This window comes from Gopherus evgoodei, chromosome 2, assembly GCF_007399415.2.
Source record: "Gopherus evgoodei ecotype Sinaloan lineage chromosome 2, rGopEvg1_v1.p, whole genome shotgun sequence".
Taxonomy (NCBI): Eukaryota; Metazoa; Chordata; order Testudines; family Testudinidae; genus Gopherus; species Gopherus evgoodei.
Genome location: NC_044323.1, coordinates 157,148,479 through 157,165,572, shown reverse-complemented (window position 1 = coordinate 157,165,572; position 17,094 = coordinate 157,148,479). Strand labels below are relative to the sequence as shown.

The 17,094-nt window shown below is 42.5% G+C and overlaps 1 protein-coding gene across 5 annotated transcripts in view; it reads left to right on the top strand.

Moving 5' to 3' along the window:
* SLC25A37 (solute carrier family 25 member 37) overlaps window positions 1-15,903 on the top strand; it is a 35,942-nt gene extending 20,039 nt beyond the window's left edge. For 3 of the 5 annotated variants that reach the window (XM_030552040.1, XM_030552043.1, XM_030552044.1), the window contains 3 exons: window positions 6,098-6,326; window positions 8,875-8,931; window positions 10,704-15,903. In XM_030552040.1, coding sequence (XP_030407900.1) covers window positions 6,098-6,326; window positions 8,875-8,931; window positions 10,704-11,224 — 807 coding nt within the window. In that variant the 3' untranslated portion in view covers window positions 11,225-15,903. Of the gene's footprint in view, window positions 1-4,835; window positions 4,935-5,449; window positions 5,548-6,097; window positions 6,327-8,874; window positions 8,932-10,703 lie in introns of those variants that run through there. The other 2 variants (XM_030552042.1, XM_030552041.1) reach the window with 2 other exon arrangements.
* Window positions 15,904-17,094: the final 1,191 nt, after the last annotated feature.

Below are 17,094 nucleotides of genomic sequence, written 5' to 3'. Positions count from 1 at the left end.
CTCAGCCCGGCCTTGCACAAGACATTTAGTTTTTTCCTGCTCTGGTTCCCTGTCGGTAAAATGGGGCTAACACTTCCCTGTCTGCTGAGATGGTGAGGACAAACACGTCAATGATTGAGACACTTGAGGTATGTCTACACTACAAGATTATTCCGATTTTACATAAACCGGTTTTGTAAAACAGATTGTATAAAGTTGAGTGCACGCAGCCACACAAAGCACATTAATTCGGTGGTGTGTCCATGGTCCGAGGCTAGTGTCGATTTCTGGAGCGTTGCACTGTGGATAGCTATCCTATAGTTCCTGCAGTCTCCCCCGCTCATTGGAATTCTGGGTTGAGACCCCAATGCATGATGGTGGAAGAACAGTGTCGCGAGTGATTCTGGGCAAATGTCGTCACTCATTCCTTCCTCTGTGAAAGCAACGGCAGACAATCATTTCGCGCCCTTTTTCCCTGGATTGCCCTGGCAGACGCTGTAGCATTGCAACCATGGAGTCCGTTCAGCTTTTTTTACTGTCACCGTATGTCTATTGGATGTTGCTAACAGAGACGGTACTGCAGCGCTACACAGCAGCATTCATTTGTCTTTGCAAGATAGCAGAGACGGTTATCAGTTGTTCTGTACTGTCTGCCATGCCATTGTAAATTGGCAATGAGATGACAGTTATCAGTCATTCTGTACCATCTGCCGCTGTCATGGGTGCCCCTGGCTGAGGTCAGCCGAGGGCGCAAAGACAAAAATGGGAATGACTCCCCGAGTCAATCCCTCCTTTATGGTATCTAAAAATAGTCAGTCCTGCCTAGAATATGGTGCAAGTGTACTAGAGAACCAGTGTATCAGAGAACCAGAGAGCACAGCTGCTCCGTATCAGATCCCACAGAAATGATGAGCTACATGCCATTCTTGGGGGTGCCCCTGCAACAACCCAACAGGTTGCTTCCCTGCTCCCCCAACCCTCCTGGGCTACTGTTGCAGTGTCCCCCCATTTGTGTGATGAAGTAATAAAGAATGCAGGAATAAGAAACACTGACTTTTTAGTGAGATAAAATGAGGGGGAGGAAGCCTCCAGCTGCTATGATAGTCCAGGCAGGACAGAATCTTTTCTTTACACATGAAAGGGAGGGGGCTGATGGAGCTCAGCCCCCAGTTACTATGATGAAGACGGTTACCAGCCGTTCTGTACCATCGACTGGGAATGACTGGGAGTCATTCCTATTTTTACCCAGGTGCCCCCGGCCGACCTCACCTGAGGCCAGCCAGGAGCACTCACGGGCTGATGATGATGACTGATAGCAGTCATATTGTACCGTCTGCCACCGGGGAGGGGAGGGGAGAGGATACTGCTGTTCACTGCCGCAGCATCGCGTCTACCAGCAGTATGCAGTAGACATAGGGTGACATATAAAAAAGTCAAGAAACGATTTTTTTCCCTTTTCTTTCACGGGGAGGGGGGGTAAATTAACAAGCTATACCCTGAACCACCCTGGACAGTGAGTTTGACTCTACAGGCATTGGGAGCTCAGCCAAGAATGCAAATACTTTTCAGAGAATGCTGGGGACTGTGGGATAGCTGGAGTCCTCACTACCCCCTCCTTCCCTCCAGGAGCGTCCATTTGGTTCTTTGGCTTTCCGTTATGCTTGTCACACAGCACTGTGCTGTGGACTCTGTATCAGAGCCTGGAGATTTTTTTCAAATGTTTTGCATTTCGTCTTCTGTAACGGAGCTCTGATAGAACAGATTTGTCTCCTCATACAGCGGTCAGATCCAGTATCTCCCGTATGGTCCATGCTGGAGCTCCTTTTGGATTTGGGGCTGCATCGCCACCCGTGCTGATCAGAGCTCCACGCTGGGCAAAAAGGAAATGAAATTCAAAAGTTTGCGAGGCTTTTCCTGTCTACCTGACCAGTGCATCTGAGTTGAGATTGCTGTCCAGAGCGGTCACAATGGTGCACTGTGGGATACCGCCTGGAGGCCAATACCGTCGATTTGCGGCCACACAAACCCTAATCCAATATGGTAATACAGATTTCAGTGCTACTCCTCTCGGGGAAGAGTACAGAAACCGGTTTAAAGAGCCCTTTATATCGATATAAAGGGCCTCGTTGTGTGGACGGGTGCAGGGTTAAACGCGTAGTGTAGACCAGGCCTTGGATTCTGCAGCCCTAGGGGCTATAGATATACTTAGATACACCATCTTCTTGATGGTGTGCAGAAAGGAGAATGTTGTGGAAGGACATTGACTAAAACTGCAAGGTGTAAATTACCCTCTGTCCATTAACAAATGTATGTGGTGGTGGTGGGTCTTTTTTTTTTTTTTTTTTTTAAGGGGGGGAGTTGATACAAATTTAAACAATGTGCAGGGAACTCGCCTCTTGTGCCTTGTACCTTTCTTTAATTGGTGGTTCTGTCTAAGTTGGGTTTACCGTACAGGGTTGGCAAAAAACAGATTTACAGCCTGCAATTCTATTTGGGTATTATGTGGGCAAGTAGGGACATGGGCTGGCTCATGCAGTCTAACACTTAGTACCTAGGTGTAATGCCAGGCCAGGAGATGCATTTAAATTGCTAAATAATCCCTGATACTGCCCTTGATGGCTCTGGCCAGTGGAATTGAAGTAGTGTTCTTTAGTGGTTAGAGTAGGGGACTGAGAATTGGGATGCCTGGGTTTTCTTCCCCACTCAGTTGCTTTGACAGTGTGGACAGTTTACATTGAGTCATCTGTGAGGTAGGTAAACAGATGTTCTCGGGTATTAGTAAAGCATTCACGTCCAGGAGTAAAATGTGGCAAAGGAGTGCTTAGTGGTTGAAAATGTCTAAGCTAATAGCTGCTTTTTCTGGATCTAATGGATATAGTAGATGGAAACTTTTTTTAATCATTTTCTGCTTATCACTGGCTTCCAGGCTGTTAATATCTATGCATTTTGAGCAGGAAAGCTTTGACCTCTTGATTTGCAGGGCTACGAGCATCTTGTAAGTACACTTGCAATGCATTCTGCTTTAGGTACAATAGAAACTCTTCTATTTTCAGACTAATACTACAACTTTGCCTTTACTCTGACCTTATGAACCATTCCCTGATGAGTGTAGCTCTTACGCCTCAGTTTAGTCTCGCTTGTAAAATAGCTGTGTTTTAAAACCGTGAATTCAAAGATGGATGCAATATTGTTACACTTCTGTGCCAATCGTAGATATTGCCTTGGTACTTTACAGTACCAGTACCATATTTCTTAATGCAGGTATTGTCCAAGGCCCTGAGCTTGCAAACACTTATATGAGGTAGGCTGTGTCTCTACTGTCAGCGCTACAATGCAGCCCTGCAGCTATGCTGCTGTAGTGTAGGCACTTGCTACCACGACAGAGGGTTTTTTCCATCACTATAGTCAATCTGCCCCCTCGAGAAGCAGTAGCTAGGTTGATAGAAGAATTCTTCCATCCATCAACCTAGAGGTATCTATTCTGGGACCTACGTTGGCTTTATTATGTCTCTCAGGGGTGAATTTTTCATGCCCTGACCTCTGCATAGTTGGCTGACCTAAGTTTTAGGTGCAGATCAGGCCTAGCTTTGTGCAAGTGAACAGTTCCATATTTGGAGGGAGGTTAAAATGAGTACAGGAGTGCTCACATCAGGGTATGTCTTATGCAGTCTTTGTAGCACAGAAGATGTAGTATTAGTCTGTGATGATACTGTGTGGTCTGATTGTGTCTCAAGCAGAATGCACTAAAATACTTTTCAGATCCCTACATCTACCAAAGCAAGTTATAAACTTACTTGGTATTATAGTGAAGGCTGTTAGACCTTTTCTGACCTTTTTAATGGTTATCTTCTGTGTCTACGAGAGCTGAGCTGGACAAAGATGGGGTAATACAAAATCTCTTTTTTTTTTATAACACCTTTTCAAAGTTTTATTCCTGGTTACTCGAGCTTTGTCTACACCACACAGCTTTTAGCGACATGGCCATGTCGCTAAAAGTTGGGCAGTGTAAACGCTGTTTGTTGGCACTTTCGCCAACAAAATACTTCCAGCCCCTACGAGCAGGGTTGACAGGAGAGCGCTCCTGCCAACAATGAGCCATTTACACTGCCACTTGCCACAACAAAGCTTGTGTCTTTCGGGGGGAGGGGAGGGAGGGCTTTTTAAAGCACCCATGAACGACAAAAGTTTTGTTGTTCAATTGGCAGTGTAGACACAGCCTCAGATACTAAAGTATTTGAAGAGCTGAGGCCCTAAAGTCTTGGGGATGTGAGAGAAAGTGTTCTGTTGTTTTTTTTTTCCCAAAAGCTTAAATAATGACTTCATTGAGTTGCCAAGCACTTACCCTATAGCTATAATACTTTCCATTGAGTGTTCTGAATCAAAGGCGTTCCTCAACATTCAGATCTCGTGTCCTTTGGTCAAAACAGACACTGTGGTATCTTGTCCTATTAAATGGCCTGTCAGGGGAAAGCACTGGAAAACTCTGCTTGTGAGATTAAGGAGATATTAAGTCTGCTGTCTGTTAGAAATGTGGATAAACTTTCCATGGAACTTCTGTAGAACCTTCTCATTAAGTGGTCAAAAAATGGATCCTGCAGGGCCACAGTTGTGTCTGCTGCGCCTGTGTAGCACTGCTTACCAGTCACTTCTCATCTAGATAAACTAGGCTTCTGTAGAGATCTACTTTTCTTGCTTACAAAATGGAAAGCCTCTTTGCTCTTCTTCCAGGTGGCCTCACCTTTTGACAACATTCTCAAATTACATTTTTTTGGGGCTGACAAAAATGTGACTGTGTTTTAGAGGCATGGTATGTTACATGCTTGTCACTAATTACAAAGCGCTCTGTCCTGTTGTAGGTGGAAGTAGAGGTTGAAATAATTCTGTGAGCATTTATGTAGGAGAGTCCTCACCCTGCAGAAGAGGAGAGGAAAATATGGAAGTTTTTGCAGATTCCGGTAAGCAGGCAATACGATGTGTACACACACACACACACTGCTTAAAGAGTTGCACAAACTCTGTTTTCCCCAACCCTGTTGGAGAATTTACTTTTCAGTAATTTCTGCTACATGTGACTCTCTAGATCAGTTTTAATTGCCTTGATAAACAGCATCTGCCAGGAAATGACCAAACAATCAGTAAAACCAGGCTGAGAGGTGGAATGGGGAAATGGCTATGGGTTATAACGAGAACAAATTAAAGGCATTTCAATCCTTCATGCCTTGCTCAACCCGAACTCCCTTAGTGGGGAAACTGGCAAGCTTGCTGTGTGCTAACTCACCCCACTCGTATGTTCATGCTTTGACTGTATGACCACTGAATTATAACCTCCCAACCTTATCATGCTGAGCATATTTTAAATACTTGGTCACTATGGAGTCTTAGACATAATGCAATATAGTCTAGCTGGCCTAATAGAGTGAATATATTCCATTGTCCTAGAACTTGGGAAGAGACTGGTTCCTGGGCTCTGTGCCAACAGAGGTGCACTTCTCTTTTTTGTGAAAGAGCCCCAAGGGCTTAGGCTGTAGCATCCCCTGCTGGCATGAAGATGGAATGTCTGCAGTATTGGTATGCATTGCACAAATTGTTTCTTGGGTGCCCTTCATCAGAAGAAATCTGCTGCCTGCTTGAGTTCCCTACCACAGAGGGAAGGAAAGGTGGAGATGGGGAAGCTGTGTGTCTGTTACCCTCAGGGACTGCAGTTCTTTAACAAGCTGCAGCTGCTAAGGACTTAACAGAGAAGTCCTTGTCTGGATGTTAGTATAAGCAAAGGCATCATGATGTCTTCTGGAATTTTTAAATGTTTGTGATGGATTGTGTGACGCAGACTAGAGCGTGTGCCTTCTGAGTTTCTAAACTGGGCTTCACAGCTTCTGTATGGCACTGAGCGCGTCTTTGGCACTTGCTGAATATTTGTTTTTAGATTTTCTTCGTACTGCAGGCTAAGGATTAATATGGCACACTTTGGAGATGTTAGAGCTCCGCCAAACAGAATTGTTCACATCTCTAACCAGGAAAGCATACACTGGCTCACGGGGGCTTTGCAGCACTTTAGCACGATTGTTACAACATGTGCTTTTGAAGACCGCTAATTAAAGTCCTCTTCCTCTTCTTACAGACCCGAATGCAGAGTTTGCAGCCAGATCCCAAAGCCCAGTACGGGAGTGTGTATGGGGCCCTGAAGAAAATTATTCACACTGAAGGCTTCTGGAGGCCTTTACGAGGAATTAACGTCACCATGCTGGGGGCTGGCCCTGCCCATGCAATGTATTTTGCCTGCTATGAAAAAATGAAAAGGACTTTAAGTGACATTATTCACCATGGAGGAAATAGCCACCTGGCGAATGGTATTTTGCAGTTGTTTGCAATTAATAGCCTGTCTCTTGCCTGCTTCCTGCTCTTAAAGTGGCCTGGCATCCTTGTCTACTCTGGTGCTTTGGGAAGAACTTGACAGTGGCTTTGATTTGTTGCATTCAGCCTGGTCTCGCACAGACTCTTGAAGTGTACATGTATTTGGGGGCGGTGGAGAAATATGAGATGCAAAACCTACTTCCAAGTTTCCAAGTGCTCGGCAGCCAGCAGGTTCCATTAGGACATTTACAGCCAGGCATCCAAAAATGCTCTGCATCCACCATGCCGAGCTCTTCTCGAAAAGCTGGCCCTTTCCTTTGGTGCTTTATGTAGTCACTAAGCTGCTCAGAATATCCGGCCTCTAGAGAATGTTAGTTGGTACTGTGGGACTTTGCTGTGTTAAGGCTCACCGAACATAACACTCAAGAATTGCCACATAGGTTATATCTGCACTGCAGCTGGACGGTGAGATTCCCAACTCAGGTTGACATTACACATGCTATCTCTGATTGAGCTAGTGCACCAAAAATAGTAGTGTGGTAGCAGTGGCTTGGATGGCGACTCAAGCTAGCCACCTGAATACAACCCCATCCAAGGCTCTAGTGCCTACTTGCTCAGCTAGCCCCAATCGCCACCTGGGCCATCACAGCCATACACAATTTATAGTGCACTAGCTGGAGCGGCACAGGCACGTCTGTATACCTGAGTTCGGAATTACATCTCTCAGCTGTTTAGACGTTCCCATAGAAAACAGATTGACTTCTTGAAACAAGCTTTCCTGTTGTAGGCTTCTGCTTTGAATGGGTTTCATCTTTCTCCTACTGGGTAAGAGAAACAGAAATGGCTTATTAGAACTTATATGGGAAGCGACTTCTTAAAAGGGGATGCTTGTGTGTGCGTGTGTTTTGTTTTTTTTTTAATTTTTTTTAAATACCGCCCAGTTGCAGTATTCAGAACATAATAGTTTCCCATTTTAATGCACAGCAGCTTATTTGGTCAGACAGTGTCTCTGGCTGAGGTACTGCTGGCCACCAGAATGTCATCTTCCTTCTACCAAAAATAATTTCTGCCACACTGCAAACCATGGGAAGAATGCTCTGTCTCCATCAGAAGTTACAGACTGGATGCAGGAATCGCTTGGTGAAACCCTATGGCCTGTTACGCAGGTCAGACTAGAGGACCATGATAGTACCTCCTGGCCTTAACCTGTGAGAGCTTGAGTCCCAACCTATTGTCATAACATGTAATTAATTTTGAGATGGTCTTGAAACTGAACACTATGTCGAACATTATATTTCCAGATGGACCAACGTTCAGCTGTGACGGACGCTTGTAACACTTAAATACCCAACACACTAGCAGCATGGTGAATGCCTTCGTAGTTTAAAAAACTCAGGGCTTTGATCTTACTGTGCTGACGTAGGGTTTCTTGGGTTTCCATGCAGTACTCAAAGCAGTCACTGATTGCCAGTTGCATCTGTCATTTCTGTTTAAACTTCATGCAGCAGAGCAGATCTGCGCTAGATCTTTCATTAAATTGCTTGACAAAAGGCCTTCTCTACACAGAGGGTTTTGCCAATTTAGCTATATTAACAAAACCATCTAATTTGGACGCTTATTAGTATAAAAATGCTTATACCAGAATAGCTTATGCAGGTTCCCGTGACCATCATAAACTGTACTGGTATAGCTGTGTCCACACTAGAGGGTTCTATTGGCATACCTATGTTCTTCAGGAGTGTGGTTGGTTGTTTGTCCCCCCCCACACCCTTAACAGATATTGCCATGCCGTTAACACTTACGTATAGGCTGGGACTTAAAAGTTTATTTTCCTTAACTACACCTTTAAAGTCATGTGCTCTTATTTCTGACATTTATTTGCCAAAACTGTACAAGCTTTCAGTAGCAGCAGTGGAAATTTAAGTTAAATAGTGAGGACAAGGAGAACTGACTAGAAAAGGCATTCAGGCAATGGAGAAATTGGCTCAGGAAGGCTCTGGAAATCTGGCTAGGCTTGAAGTGAAGCTCATCTACCAGTGCTAATTAAGGAATCTGTAAGGCCTTAAATACACCAGAGATTACATTAAACTAAGTTAACTTTTTAAAAATCAATCTAGGTAAGTTGATGAAAACTCCTGGTTAAAAACACATTTAAACCAGTGTTAACCTTGCTTATATCAGTGTAGCTTGGATATTTTTACACTGATCTAGTTAAACTGGTGTAGTTTGCTAGCATAAGTGAAGCCTGCATCCATTCTGTCATAGGGAAACAGGATCGACTGCATGACTTATCATATTGACCCAACTCCAGTCACAAGGACATTAAGTTGTAGCGGATGTCCCTTCCAGCCCATTCTACAGATGGATTTTCTCATGTTTCCATGAAGAGCTCAGGACTGTTAATTTGAGAATATACTGTGGGAGCTGAGGCTGTTGCATAACTTTATGCACTGCCTGTCAAGAATTGTGACTTAACACTGGTCTAGGTTAACCTATAGAAGCTGTCCAGAATTGTATTGTGAAGGGAACTCTTCTGTTTTGCAGGCATAGCTGGGAGCATGGCCACATTGCTCCATGATGCAGTAATGAATCCAGCTGAAGGTAATGTCCTTTACTGTATGTGGAAGTGGAGTTGTATTGGGGAAAGAAAGTAAGCTGCTTGGAAATGCACCAGTTGAGTAGTATGTAACAACTACTCTTTTTTCCAGTGACTGTGGGCTAAGGGCCACGGTAAGCTTGTGCAAGGAAACTTTGATCACTTCAGTTGAAATTGATAGAACTTCTCAGTTGCGTGGATTCTGAGCACATTTTCTCCTCACATATACTGAGGAATAAAATAGATCCTGCATTTGACTGCTGACATTTTTATCTGCTTCTCTAAGCCGACTATTGAAGAGCAAAACATTCTGGCTGTTGTTGGTGTGTTTTGTTTGGCTTTTTTTAAAAGCCTCCCTAAATCTATAGCCTCTTATTTAGTTAAAAAAACTGTAGCCAGAGATCAGAAAAATAAAAACCAATGTGTGCTGCAAATATGTCATCCAGGCTTAGGTGGAAATTATACCCATGAGCGGCATTCATTGGGTTAGCTGGGTTGGTACCATTCTGAAGGCGAATATCATCTTGGGGAAATTCTAAGAAAGTTATTGGTAATTATTCATTTTCTAAGCATGGTACTTGATATTTAAAGCCCTCATGCTATGGTGCTGAGCACGCTATGTATATACTTGGGTAGAACGCCTGTTGGTTTCTGCATGGTGATCCTCACTGTGCATCCTTTTTAAACTGATGGGAAGACTTCTGGGGTGAAATTCTAGCTCCGTTGGAGTCAGTGGGGCCATGATGTCACTCCAGAGTTCCAGAGTCTTTTGAGTTTCTCACCTGCACAATAGATGACTTGTAGAGTAACTACTGGCCAGAGCCCATAACTTGTAGTGTTGCATGCAAAATGCACTCTTGGATTTGCAAGCAAACAGACATTATCTACCTAAAGTGTCCCAGCACTCCTTATTTCACTCTGTGTGGCTTAACATTCATTATTGCATGTTTATCAGCTGCTGAAGTGTATTTTCTTGGTATGCTGTGGCCTTCATGTGTTAGATATCTAAGTGCTTTGTGGAAAATGATGGGAGGGTTCTTAATGCACACTCTAAGGAAAACTTTTCCTTAAGGGAAAAATATTTATAGTATCAGATTTCACTATATTTATTGTAACTGGAGAATTTGTTGTTGCAAAAACTCACAAATTTTCTTTTTTTTCTTCCCCCTTCCCCCCAAAATAGAAATGTTTGGAATGTCTAGTTTTCAATCTGCTTTGTTGTTGGTTCAAAACATTCTTTGAAGAGGCAACATCATAGTGGCTAATTAGAGCATGGGACCACAAGCCAAGTGCTTGTCAGTTGCGCTCCTAGCTCTTCCACTGAGTCTCTACAGCCTTGGACCAAGTCACTTAACACAGTTGTGCTTCCATAGCTGTAACAGAGGTGGTGCTATGGTGAGTTTTGCAACTGACTTCTAAAGAAGCAGGATCAGCCTCATAATTTATCTCTGTCATCTCTAAAATTATCTTTTGCCTTACTGAAGAATTGAGAATTCTATCTGGCGTGGGAAAGCTCTATGAAAGGGTGAAGTGTGTAGCTATAGTATTATTTAAAGATTTAGAAGTATCTGTATCTTGTATATACAGCATTATCCACTTAAGGTGCTCCCCACTGGTGTAGGGAGGGTTTGCATTGTACGTGAATTGAGAGTATAGCTCAAGGTTGGGATGTTAATTACAAAAGAATTTGTGTCTAACTTGTTTATCTTTTATCCCATTGGCTGCCTATCCATTCCATCTGGTGCCACGTGACCTGCCGCGGCCACTACTGAATCAGTGGTGAAGCAGCGGATGCAGATGTACAACTCCCCCTACAAAACAGTCCTGGAGTGCATACAGACAGTGCATCGGACTGAAGGACTGGGTGCCTTCTACCGGAGTTATACCACGCAGCTCACCATGAACGTCCCCTTCCAAGCCATTCACTTTATCACATATGAGTTCATGCAGGAGCAAATCAACCCACGCCGGGAATACAACCCCCGCTCGCACATCCTCTCTGGTGCCATCGCGGGAGCCGTGGCTGCCGCTGCCACCACACCCCTTGACGTCTGCAAGACGTTGCTCAACACTCAGGAAAACATGGCTTTGAATTCGGTGAACATCAGTGGGCACCTCTCAGGAATGGCCAATGCTTTCAGGACAGTTTATCAGCTGGGTGGTATCCCTGGGTATTTCCGAGGGGTGCAGGCTCGTGTCATTTACCAGATGCCTTCAACTGCCATCGCGTGGTCAGTGTATGAATTCTTTAAGTACTTCCTTACGAAGCACAAGCTGGAAAAAAGAGCTCCTTATTGAAAGACTTGACTAGAGCGAGCCTAAGGTTCAGATGACATTTGTATAAACTCTGAGGGATTCGCTCGTGTTGTGAAACATGCAAGATTTCTTGTGGATTCACAATTGAATTTCACTTTTCTGTCATTGGGGGTGAGGGGAATTAAGTGGTCATTGGAGAAATTTGGCACCCTCTTTGCTAGAATCTGAAGACTTTTTAAAAAAAATATTTATAGCTTTAGAGAAGTGAAATTACTGATATTTTTTTTCCTCTGGATAAGCTCTAAGATGTAGTGTTACCACTTCACCAGAAAACTTAGACTGCACCAGGGGGGGAAAAATGGTATTGTGAGATATTTTATAGCAAAGAAATTAAATATCCTGTCGCTGAACAAACTTTTATATATGACATAATATAAAATAGATGGATAATGTTTATCCTTTATTTTTCTATGTAGGAATTTTGTTTTAATACTATTACAGCTGGAAGTTGAGCTGTTTAAAAAAAACAACAAACAAACTGAATTCTTCCATCATGACACGTAAGAACCAAAGCATTTATTTTTGTTTAGCCAGAATGGCTTTAATCATAGCATTTAACCCAAAACAGTGGCCAGGATTTTCATTTGTACATAGGTAAGCTTCCTCCAGTTTTATGGCATCCACTTGACACCTTAAAAGGGCCCGACTTTTAGAAAGTGTTGAGCATATGCTTTCTGAAAATGGTCTGTTTAAGGGGTCTCAAGTTGGGCAGTGAAAATCGGTGGTTGCTCTTGAAAAACCTTAGTTTAATTGTTACTCCCATAGCTGACTTATGATTGTACTTGAAAGATGAGCATTTTTGGCAAACTTATTTTAAAGGTACATTTTTGTGGTGTTTTAATAGAGAATAGGTTTCATTGCTCTTATTTATTCATAATCTTATTTTCCACTAACTCCTCGCTCCTGCTTACACATGAATAACTGTGCAGGACTCATGCTCGCTTACATGCAGAACGTTACTCTTGTGCATAAAAGTGTGCAGGAGCAGAGTATCGGTTTACAGTTCTATAAGACAACTCATCTTGAATTGTAAGAGTTGCATACTGACCACAAGGAAACTGTCAATCACAGTGCAAAATAAGCCCTTGGAAAGTGAAACCTTAAACAGGAGAACAGCAGAATCAAAACCTTTTTGTAAAGCAAAGCCAACAAACAGCAGCTGTTTGTTGTCCAATTGGTATGTATAAATGAAGTGTCCTAAAACCTAAAGTTGAGTGGATTTTAGTCCTTTGGGGACTTTGTTTGCTGCTGTGAAATCCTATGCTTTATTTTGTGCTTCTGTAGAAAAGATCTCTGTGTGTTCAAAAAAGCACATCTGACCTTCAGTTCTTTTTTTTTGCAAGCTATGTTTGTGGATGGCTCCGCTTAGCCTTTATATCTCATCTTCTTACAATGTGATGTTGAATCCAATGTTTACAAAGTATAGGTACTGGGTTTGAGGCAAGGAAAACCTTTGACTGCTCTCCCCAAATTAAACCGACCACTGTCGCAAATACAGGGTCTGAATTTTAAATGTCTAATATTTGGTCCAAATTATCTACTTTAGGTGCAGTAATATTGTAGAAGATTGAAAAGCTTTTGTTGGTCTAAAGAGCAAAAGCTGAACTTGTTGCTGAACTATAGATGCTGAATTTATTAACTAATAGCCAGTTGCCCACCTGTTGGGACTAGGTGGCTAACATTACAATCAATGAAAAACCTACCAGGATTTTTCTGGTTTTAGAAATGTAAGTGAATAATAACCCCATCCCCTTTGAAGGGCAATCAGTGTGAAAAGGTTGATTCTACCTGAGAACTGTTCACCTACTAGTGAAACAACAAACATTTAAACATTCCTAAAACTGATACTGCAGCAGACAGTATTTCTCTATTTGCTTGTTTTTTGCATTTGATAACTTTGAATAAGATCATTTTTGCTGTTTCTCCTGTTTTTTTGTTTGTTTGCTATGTGAAAAACCCATACAAAAAAAACCAGACAATGTGGAAGAACCCTTTTTAAAGGAAAACTATGATCCAAAAGCTGGCTGAGGACCTGGGAGAACATATAGGACCTGAAGCTACCTTCTCAAGTTGACTAGATTTGAAGTTGGCATTCTTCTAACCCCAAATTAAGTCTTGATTGTGCACCTTGTACCAGTGACTTACATTTTTCTGCTCACCTGAATGAGGTGAAAAAGCTTTACCATGTCTAACATTTGCATTTAAATTTTTAACATGGAGTTTTTCATTTCAAGTACAGCTTAGTCTGTATCTACTAATAATGAAAAGTCACCATCAAATTGGGGAATTTCATTAAGGCTTGAGTGAGACAAACTGGCAGTCAGGTCCTTCTCTGTATGGTGGCTTTCATGTGATCTTACTCTTGCATTACACTAAGTTTGGTTGACCAGTATTTGGGGAAGGTAAATCACTACAGGAAATACTTCTCTAGTGAATGTACATGCAACTTGTGTAAATTTTTCTTTACAAATGATAAGGAATTGTGAAACGTTCTTTTCATGTCTATTTGCTGTCCCTTACATTCAATTAACTGTTCCCCCTTTTTTTAATAAGCTTGGTTTTTATTTAGCTTTTCAAAGTGCAGAATTTGTAATCTCAGCCTATTGTAAGCATGGTGTTGACACTAGAAAGCTTTCATGCTCATCTTTGTACCATGAGCTTGGTGTGAAAGCAGATGCAAGCTTGACAGGGTTTTTAGCCTGAGGTTTTCAAAGGATAGATTACTTTGAAAAAATCTCATCCTTTTTAATGAAAAGTGAGTGGAGCTGGTGACATGCTCAGTCTATGGAAGAAGCTTGTTAAGAATATGCTGAATACAAATCAGGTATGGGTTTGACACGAACCAGCCAAAATGCAGCCGAGGTAAACTTTCTGAAATGTAGGCCTCAGTCTTTCGTGAAGGCTTTTAAGCTTGGTTAGATCAGACTTCAATGAGAAGACTTTTTGTATGTATTTGATAGGTGACCGTTTAATGGACAAGCAACATTCAAGAAGTATTCCTCATTTCTTAGCACTTGAAAGTCATTGGTGAATGTGTGCGGTATTTAGAAACTAGTAAACATTTAGATAGCAGTATTTCAATGATGGTATAATAAGTAAACTTTATAGTCCACGGACCTTCCTCTCCATATCCTCCAGCTGCAAAAAAAGTAATCTCTGTAGTGCGGGGGATGTTGATGATGCTTGGGTGTCCAGATTCAAATGGAGGTGGGTACGTCACTTTTCAGGCCCCTTTAAAAATTTCCAAGTATCACCATCTTGTTCAACAGAATAAGGGAGGATTTGCACCTATTCAGTTATTTGGTAAAATTTTCACTACTGTTATTGCAGAGAGGATATAGTGATGTGAGAGTGAGCTGGGATTTGCTCCTGGCTCATGTATCACAACCTTTTGTGCTGATGAAGCAAGCCAGAGCCCAGCTTCACATTCACAGTCCTGGGAGAGGTTGTAGAGCTGGTAGCTAGAAAGAAAACCCTCTAATATTGCGGGGCAAAATTCCTCTGGAAAATCATGTGGAGCTCCCGCTGTCTCAAATGCCTTGTTTAGACCCTTCTTGGAGCATGACTTGTTTTTTATATAATTCATTGTGACTTGGGGTTGATGCTAATTGAACAAAATTTCTTGCCTTAGAATAAGACCAGCTAGAACAGCTGGTTTCCAGCATGAACTTTCTTAAGCTGTAGAAGTCAACCTCTTAACCTCTGTAGCAACTTGCATGAATTCTGGCACACACTTCCTTTCTATTGACTTCTTCGCTTTACCCCTTTTGATGACTTCACCCTGGCCAACATGCAGATAGAGCCTGATCCTTTGTCGTTGGAGGCCACTGGAAAGCTTACATTGTTCTCGCGGTGCAAGATCAGATACGAAGGGCCAGATTTGCAAAGTGCTCAGTGCCTAAAGTTGGTGCCAAACTCTTTCAGAAGAGTTGAGTTTCTGTTTTCGTACCAATAGAAGCAGCAAGCTCCTCTCTCTTCTTCTAGCTTGCACAGCAGGTGCTGATCCTTGCTGAAAATCAAACTGTTCTAGTGGGATCTCCCATTTGCTGAGTGCTTACAAGAATCTGGCCACTTACTTAGGACTTAAGTTATTTGGAAAATGTGTGTAGTGAGCATTTGAAAACCTAGCCCCTTAACCCTGGGCACTATTCTGTATTATGTAATCAAACATGGACCAATAACTAACTGGGAATGGAGACTTCTTGGAACCTTATCCAGTTTTTTTTGCAGGACTTTATTAAAATTTAACTCTTGTTTATCAACTCCAATATTTACCTGCTGGATCTCCAATTTAAAGGATCCCCACCAAAGCCATGTTAGGCTGCATCTCATGTAGGTTGCAACAAACGCACAGTCAGTATTTTGTATTCTGCAAATAACATTCAGTTGATATTTTAAAAAACACTTTGTATGTGAAACAGATGTACTGCTGCTTTGTGGCTGCAACAAACGCACATGTTTTTTAAGGGAGAGGATGTGTTAAGATTTTTTTAAAGTTGATGTATTAAAATTGCAGTTCCTGCTTTTTTTAATCCGACTTTGTAAATTTTTTGAAGAGAACACAAACTTATTTAATGCAGAAAGTTTGGCTTCTGAAATGCTGCTACAGTTATAACACTGGAGCTCAAGGAAATAAAAATTATTTGATCTTTTGTCCTTCAGACTTGTGCTTGATTTTGTTTTAATTTAACTTTTATATGGTGGTCACACCTGGAAGCCTCAACACCCTGTTGTGCCAGGCATTAGGCAAACTCTGTAAATGGCCGTTCTTCCCCTGCGCATGGAAAGATGCTCCAGTGGCTAGGGGTGCTGGCCTGTCATTTGGGAGAACCGGGTTCATACCCCTTCTGTGCCACAGACTTCCTTTGTGACCCTTGGGCAAGTCATTGAGCTAATCTGTGCCTCTATTCCATATCTGTAAAATAGTCACTGTGGCCCTTGGCTACCTCACCCAAGTGTTGAGGATAAATATATCCAAGATTGTAAGGGCATCAGATACTAAGGTCATGGAAGTCAGAAAAATACCATAGACAAGGCCTGCAGTCTAAAACACATCACACCCACATGGGCCGGAGCAGAGAAGTAATTAACATAGGATGACTTGGCACAGATCAGCTGGTGGGTAAAAATTGTCCCTATCGGTAGCAATCTTGCAGTTCTTATGGAAGAAGACATTTGTGGAATGTTGTATAGTAACCCTTAGATAGCCAATGCCTTAAGGATTTACTGGGTCCCAGGGGCTCTTTGGGAAGAGGGGTGGATGGAGGGGGAGTTAAGCTACTGAAAGACAAGGACAGCACAGGACACTTGAGCCAGTCCCAACATGCACTACTTGCTTGAATCACTGATCTACAAGTGCCCCCATAACTTGTCCTGGTCGGGAACCAGCGGAAACACGATAGTGATAGACTGTGGGTCACAGTGAAATGAAGAAACCTCATCCTGGCATCTGTCAGCAGAGCAGGAAGGTGAGATGGGCAAGGAGCATGAGGGCTCTTGGTTCCTTGGAAGGATGGTGCCTTCTAGCACTTGTTGGGATGGGATATCTAGAGAAGAGGGCTGGAAGGGTCTTGGTGGAAGGAGGTGCAGGGCTGGGAGGGAAAGGGTGAGATTTCACCTGGCTGTCATCCCTTTCCCATTAAACCTCAAGGTAAAAATACTTTGTCATGGTATTTAAAAGTTGAGTTACAATCCACTAGACACCTCTACTGCAAATCCAGGACTACCATTTCAGTGGCTATAATTCCTAGTCCAGGAGGCCTTTGTTGAAACATTCCTGCTAGGAATGGGTTAGCTTGGGAGAATCAAATCCAAAAGCTCTGCAATTTTTGGCTGGCTTGTTCCTGTAGCAA